Raw genomic sequence first — 7,968 nt, 5'->3', positions numbered from 1 at the left:
GAGAGAGAGAGAGAGAGAGAGAGAGAGAGAGAGAGAGAGAGAGAGAGAGAGAGAGAGAGAGAGAGACAGACAGAGATATAGATAGATAGATGGATAGATAGAGAGAGAGCAGGTTATATGTTGTTTTCATAAATTTTGTTTCTTAAATTTGGTATGATTTTAGTGGCTCGCTTATGTGGTCTTTCTTCAGTAATCTGTCAGTGTCTATGACGAGAATTGGAGACCATATGGGAACAGCACACTCAAGTGTAAGCAGAGCAATTATCCACATAACGGGCTGACGATGGCTGTACTTCTGAAGTAAAAAAAGACTCGCGCTATCTGTCCTAGTATCATATTTCTTTTCTGATGCAAGAGCTTACATGTTATAAAAGTTGTTAATAATAATTACATTAAGGTCGTTTTCATTTTATAGTTTGGTTAAACGATTATCTTCACTTTCATTCTCTAAATTCGATCAATTAAGAAATATCTCGTGGAAAAATTGATCTGCCTCAGGTTAGAACATACAGAACTTAGTCTCTATTAGTTTCTATACTTGAAAAAGTACATAAGTACGGTTGAGAGAATACATACAGTATCAATTACAACAGTCCCTAACCCAGCATATAAAAAATACCCCCGTATTGAACGAAAGAAAAGAAAAGAACTCGAAAAAGCTGTAATAAGCGAAACGTCGTACAAATACAATGAAGGCTCCGTCCTCATATGGTGTTTAACTCATCAGTCTTGTCGGCAACTGCTACTTTCATAAAAAAATAGAATAAAGATAGATGGTTACAGTTTTCTAATTAATGAAAGAAGAGCACAACATTGACTGATTTGATTTGATTTGGGAGGCAAAAAGAGACCGCAGAAAAAAACAAAACAAAACACATTAATAAGAAGGATATTAAGAAATGTAGAATTCCTGTTCAGATATATAAACTCCATCGATAGCATAAAATCTAAAGCCAAGTTTGATATCTGGAGAAAAATAAACGGGATGTCAGGAGCTTAACTATAATTTTACACACACACACACACACACAAACACACACACACACACACACACACACACACACACACACACACACACACACACACACACACACACACACACACACACACACACACACACACACACACACACACACACACACACACACACACACACACACACACACACACACACACACACACACACACACACACACACACACACACACACCTCTCATGGCGGAGGTCCGGGTTCGACCCTCGCCCGGGGCTGAAATAATATCAGTATCGCAGCGCTGAGGGGTGTTACTCCAACTCTCGCGGGCGGGGAGTTGGGGGTGTGTGTGTGTGCAAGGTCATAGCATTACCCATAGATCGGACCTACGAGCTCTGAGCTCTCTTCCAGGAGGGAAATAGCTGTCGATCACGAGTCCAACACGTGATCCAAAGACCAAGTGAATACACACACACACACACACACACACACACACACACACACACACACACCGGACCAGGAGTTAATAGGAGAACATTTTTTTTAGTTGAATAGATAGGGTTAGAGTATGAAAGTGTAGATTGTAGTGCTCAGTGTCTTCTTTGTAGTGATTACACATGATGCAATTGGTTTCTTTTGCCAGGCAAATTTTGAATTGATTTTTTTGTTGTTCGGTGGTGACCCGACCATCGTCGTGTCAGAGTGGTCTTAGTTGGCTTTGGAATTATTTCTCAGTTCTACTGATGTCTGGGAATGGGGGGTGAGTCTGGCAAAGTATGAAATATGGTCTATTTCGGAGACCAGATTTTGTGATCTGAGTGTGTATATGCTTTTACATATATGTGTTGTGGAGTACTCGGGCAGATTGAGTCTCGTTGATGTTTGAGAAATATAATTTTATTTTTATGCGTGCTATGGTTTGTGAAGTGTAAAGGTTGGAAGGCTCTTGTGTGGAACTGTGTGTCTGTCATTTTCATGTGGTACTTTATGGAAAGTATTTTTATTTATGAGTATAAATCTTCTATTGAAGTTGTTCTAGTGCATTTTTTTTATTATTCATAATACTATATTCTGTATTCTTTGTAATATCTTTGTTGGTTTTCTCAGTTATTAGTTACCATGCTATGGATGAATGGATAAGTGTTGTTCTCGTGAGTTGTTTGTACAAAGTGAAAAGTGTTTCTACTACCCACGTTCTGCACCTGTCCCTGTTCTTAATATATTCACCTCTTGTTTGTCTTTTCAGTCAGGTATTTGATGTGTGGTTCGAGAGTTATGTGCGAGGCCAGGAATTTTAGAGCTTTGTCCAGTGGGATAGATAAACATGAGAACTGAAGAGATTTGTGTCACGAATTGCGCCTGCCAGTGGAGATGCCGCTGCAACGAGAGGACGAGACAGGAGGCCTATATCACATCGCACGGACGCAACTCACCAACTACCACCTCGAATCGTAGGTGCGGCCCCGAAGGGTCGGTACCTGGTTTCCGGAACGAGAATGAAAGTCACTCTTTTAGTGTGCAATTTCTTTTCAACCTATCCTCATATTTCTTCTCATAAGGAAGATAGCACAATGGCGCCTAACCCTCCCGAACTTACTCTTTGCTGATGACGATAAAAGAAATTCAGGTCCCCACATATGAGCAGTACGCATTAGACCAATTGACTACGCACATGTCAATCCAAAACCGCTCTTGTAACCTATTGGTCCACTTGATTTGTACCGCAGTTACTAACACAATATCGAAGTAGTCTCAAGGCACCAACATACAAAAGTATACATTTTTCAAACAAGAAAAAAAGAAACCAATTATTCAGAGATACTGCAGTAGAAATAATCACAACCCAAACACAAATAAGAAAAGAATACTTTTCACAATCATATACATACCACCTACCATATAAACACTCAAAATCCCATGTAAAATGTACATCATTCATGAAGGAGCAATTATTAATATTAGGATTGATCAACACAAGAGATATGTTAAAAAAAACAAAGAATTCTTAATATTAGGACTCATCAACACAAGAAATATGTAAAAAAAAAAAAAAAAAAATTCTTAATATTAGGACTGATCAACACAAGAAATATATATAAAAAAAACCCTCAGGTTAATAGAGTTAGATAAATATAGTCATCCAGTGAATTGGCACCAGCGAATCTCTTACAAATAGCGATGACATTAAAAAAAGCAACCTTAATGAATGTGATCTCATTAACACAAACCTGAATGATAATACAGGACTTTATCATGGTTTATATGAATTAGATGACCATATTTGTACGAAAATATTCAAATTATTAAGACACCATTTCACCCTGTAGCCTCCGTACCACCCGGGTACATTGTTAACCGCCCTTCCTTCCCGCCGCACATTATCACTGACGATATAATCAAATAAATATATATCTATATTCATATATATATATATATATATATATATATATATATATATATATATATATATGTACAACACTGAATGGGTTCCAGTGATTAGAGATACATCTTAACAACCACAATGCACTTTAATTCTAAGCCATCAAAGGCAAGCATGCTGAAATTGAAATGTGGTACTACCCAGGACTCGAACCCGGCATCCTCATGACAAGTGCGACAGTGACTTTCCAACTAGGCTATCAAGAGATGGGTCTTCGAACTCATGTCAGCCTAGCAAGATCAACCTATGGTAGAAAGTGAGTCAGACCGATCTCGGACTTAACACCTGAGGAAGTCTTCCGGCACCTGCTACTCTGCCTGTCTCTGCACCTGCTACTCTGCCTGTCTGCATCTGCTACAACATCCGTTTTTCGTCTTTGGCCCATCATCCAAGCACTTTGCAGGTAGCCTATTTTCAGGATGAGGGAGGATGCAGTATCGTATGCTTTAACTGTTTGTTGGCAACATTCTTTGGATGTAGAATGAGCACTGAAAGTGTTGTGACATTCGCATTGTAGTGACCACTAAAGTGTTTTAACATCCGTAGTACAGTCGACACTAGAAATTATGACATCTCTAGTGAATTTAGTCCTTTGATCAACACTCTCACTGCTATTCGTGGCTTATGTATTTGTTCTGGCTATCATCAAGTGATCTTACAGCCGGCGGGAGAGCCCTCCGGACTAAATCTGTCTTCATTAAACTTCTCATACGATTCTATTCAGCCGAGGGAAACTCACTGTTTAGCGAAAAGGTTAAGACTCCAGACAGCTTCGCATTGAGGCAATTCAACGTGTAAATAACCCATATAATTACCACCTAATATTAAAAAACAAAAACACAAAAAAAACAAAAAAAGAACGAGGCGGCAACCAATCCACGAGAGCTCCACGAACACGACCAGTTGAGCGACAATTTGTAAATCTAAACATTTTTGACAATGTCTTCATCTGCGATTGGAATCAGTGTCTAGGATAGATATCCTGAATGTGTATGTCTCGATTCTTATGGATATCCGTTGTCGCTACGCTTTCCTTAAAAATCTAGGGTGGGATGCTAATGTACAGATATATCAAATGTCAGTTCGTTCATCACTGGCGCCGCAGTCTGAGGGACGTATGTTGCTGGACACATAAAAATCCTCGAATACCGAAGCGAGGAAAGGTGGAGGGCTGCCCCCTCGTCAGAATAGAATCATCTCCTGGCGACAGTCAGAAAAAAGATAGAGACGATCGCCTCAATCTGCCTGGTCATCGAAAGTAACATTGACCCTTGACTTGTTGAAATTCTTTGGGGGGGGCAGCTAGAGAAATTATGAGAACAATCGCCGCCGGTAATGATACCTATTTCTACATAATTAGTTTCTTTTGTAATAGATGGCATTCTTCCCTTATCCCTATTACCACCAGGCGGTTTTGTTCAGCTCTGTAGCTCCTCCTCGATAGCAAAAGTCTTAGCTTACGAGTCTTGACATAACTTATGGTGGTGACTCTGCTCCATCCCAACGCTGAGATCGACCGTAGGTAATAAAAATACAATACAAACTCCTCTGTCCCTGGGCGCCAAAACAAAAGCATTCGATGACAGAGCCAGGTGCTGGCTGGCTGGAGCGAGCCCTGAGAAGTGGTTTCCAACTACACTACAGGCATTCCAGCACGACCAAGGTTTGATAGGTACTTCAAACCACATGTATAACCTGAGTCATCATAACTCTGCCACAGTATCTTTCTCAGTGAAATGTTTAATATATTTCTATATGCAGTATTCTTCTTGTGGTAAAAGGAATTTTGTTTAAGCTAAACCGCACCCAATGTAACAACAACGAAAGACATATTTTGTCGAGTTCTAATGCACTGTGGGTAAGGTTTGGATGTCGGTAAAGGTGCAGAGGCTACACCGTCCTACAGTGGATCATCAAGGCTAAACTTATCACTGGGACTGGGCCAGTAGGGTACTCTGACAATTGCATCCCATCTACTCCTTGACAATGCCTCAGTCGGATTAAGCCCCCATGGTGAGGGACAAGGGCTGCATAGTTGCCTAAGGGTTAGATCGGTGGTTCTGCAGTAAACCCTCAATTCTAAGCACACACACACACAAACACACACACACACACACACACACACACACACACACACACACACACACACACACACACACACACACACACACACACACACACACACGCACACAGTTATGCGGGACTTCACGGGCATAATTCCCCTTCCCGTAAGATACAACTAGGTAAATACACACACACGCATAAATACATATACACACACGCACATATACACACGCACACACACACACACACACACACACTTTTAAACATACACACTCGTATAAATAAAACCGACTGTCGTTTTCTACAACATAATTCTATAATGTGAGCCACAAGATGATGAGGGTTGACCTTAGTATGTATAAAGTCATCTATCGTCAGCCGGAAGAAATAGATGAAACATGCTATATCCTAACACTGATATCGACTGCATGAAGTAAATATCAACATGAAGCTCTTTGTCCCTGGACAATTGTGTTTCAAATAAACCCACTCGATGACAAAGCCAGAATAAGATATATAAACTTTCCCGCCTTGACGAATAAGGTACTGCACTGGAGGTTGCCTGGTCGCTGTCAGAACGACATATACATGCCAATAGAAGTCAGAGAGTGAATCGAGGGAGAGTTTGATTCTCTTTCTGTAATACATAATCTCTCTAACAAGAACCTCGAAAATTCGGAATGAAAGAGTTTTTTTTCCATTTCCTGGAAGATTTTTTTTTTTCAAATATAAGACAATGCTTCTGGTGTTCGAAATATTACAAATTTCAGAGCTTTCCTGTTCCAAATATCAGAGAACGGGTTGAATCGTCTGGGTTTTATTGTTGTTGTCAGGCAATTTTATTCAATGAAAGCAACTTCCTGCACTTCTCGAAAAAAATAAAAATAAACTGACTATATGAACCTTTACTTAGTGAAAGTTGACTCAAAATTTTTGGTAAATGTCTTCAGGAGATTTCATTCAGAGGAGACGCTTCGACTATAATGATTGATGTCAAGAGGTAATCAATGATACTATAGTTACTAGGGAACACTAAAACAGTACCGCGTTACCAACGGCCCGGGTAAAGTAACTGCGCCTGGCCCAGACCTACCTACGAAAACAAACATCATGAAACCATAGCACTTCAGACGTCAATCAAGCATGATATCGCTAGCACCCAAACGACGTCAAAGACTGGTATTATGAAGCTTCTAAGTAACGTTTCCACAATGACAAAACCCCGTCCTTCTCAAGTAACATTTAAATGATAATGTCTTCATACACATCAATAGCAGATAATGTGTCTCCAAATACAGCAACATTAAGTAAATACAGTAGCATCACTAAACACAGGTAGCATTACCTCCATTGCTACTAGTCACGGCAGCAGTCACGGGAGAGATGTTTTTCGCTGCAAGAACGAGATTACTAGTCACTAGCACTAGTAGCAGCAGGGACACCAGCTGTACTAGGAGCGGCAGCCGCAGCAAAACAGGTAACGTCGGGGACCAGAACAGCAGCAGCCGCAGCAGCAGCAGCAGCAGCAGCAGACAGCTGGTTGAGCTGCAGGGGACGCGAATCAATGATTCCTACCTGGCGGGATGCAGGTTGCAGTATTGCAGACGGGATGCACAAGCAGCGACGAGGGTACGGAGAAGCTGGGAATGCAGAGAATAATGTATAGAGGTGGTACACAGGCCGCTCTGTCCAACCGGCCCCGCCCACCCTCGCTCGTCCAGCCAACCCCATTGGTTCCCAGCGCAGTTGAGCCCCGCCCTTGTCAAACTCACTCTCCACTGATTGGTCAGAGCCTATGACGTTATTAAACAGTAGCGGCTATTGGTAGCACATTGAGCAATCATCATGACGGTTTTGTAATGCATAGCGAGCAGCTGGCCACTCAGAAAGCGCGGCCAGATAAATGTGGGGCCAGGTGGCCAGGGAATAACCACCTGAGTCTTGTTTTGGCCTTGCCCGTCGGTCGGGCACCCCCCCTACCCACCTGCCTTTCCCCAGTCCACCATCTCCCCCCCCAGCCTCCAACCCCAGCCCCAGCCCCCCCAGTCTCCCTGCCGCGCCCTGTGAGGGGGCTGGTGGCGTGTGGCTTATGGTGACCTATGTTGGTGGCTTATGGTGATGGGTGGCTCAGGGTATGGTGACTTCGGGGAGGGGTGAGGGCGTTGGAAGGGGAGAAAAGGAGGAGATGACAGATGGTTGGATGGGTGGTATTGATGATAAATGTCATGTTGGAACATTGTCTTGGCGCTGTTAGGTTGTCCAAAGACCACTGGATTGGGTTTCCGCAGTCAAAGAAAATGCAATGATTTGCAATCGTTGACGATGGAGATGCACTTCGAGAGGAGACTCCCTCGGTCATTGTGGGCCTGACTACAAGATAAGGAATGAATGGATAAGTAGAAGGTAGAGGGTAGATAGGCAGATTTAAAGATAAATAGGTATAAATTAGGTAGAATATATAAGTAGATACACAACTGAATATAGAAAAAGT

General features: G+C 41.9%; 1 protein-coding gene across 2 annotated transcripts in view; it reads right to left on the bottom strand.

The window, feature by feature from the left end:
- LOC143024590 (uncharacterized) overlaps positions 1 to 7,227 on the bottom strand; it is a 33,803-nt gene extending 26,576 nt beyond the window's left edge. Inside the window, exon 1 of one of the 2 annotated variants that reach the window (XM_076183427.1) lies at positions 7,053 to 7,227. In XM_076183427.1, the coding sequence (XP_076039542.1) occupies positions 7,053 to 7,208 (156 nt within the window). In that variant the 5' untranslated portion in view covers positions 7,209 to 7,227. The other variant, XM_076183428.1, reaches the window with a different exon arrangement.
- Between the last annotated feature and the right edge of the window lie 741 nt (positions 7,228 to 7,968).

Source organism: Oratosquilla oratoria, chromosome 4, assembly GCF_046742065.1.
Source record: "Oratosquilla oratoria isolate Oo_2021 chromosome 4, ASM4674206v1, whole genome shotgun sequence".
Lineage (NCBI taxonomy): Eukaryota > Metazoa > Arthropoda > Malacostraca > Stomatopoda > Squillidae > Oratosquilla > Oratosquilla oratoria.
Note: the sequence above shows the minus strand (reverse complement) of the source record. Positions and strands in the feature narration are given on the sequence as shown.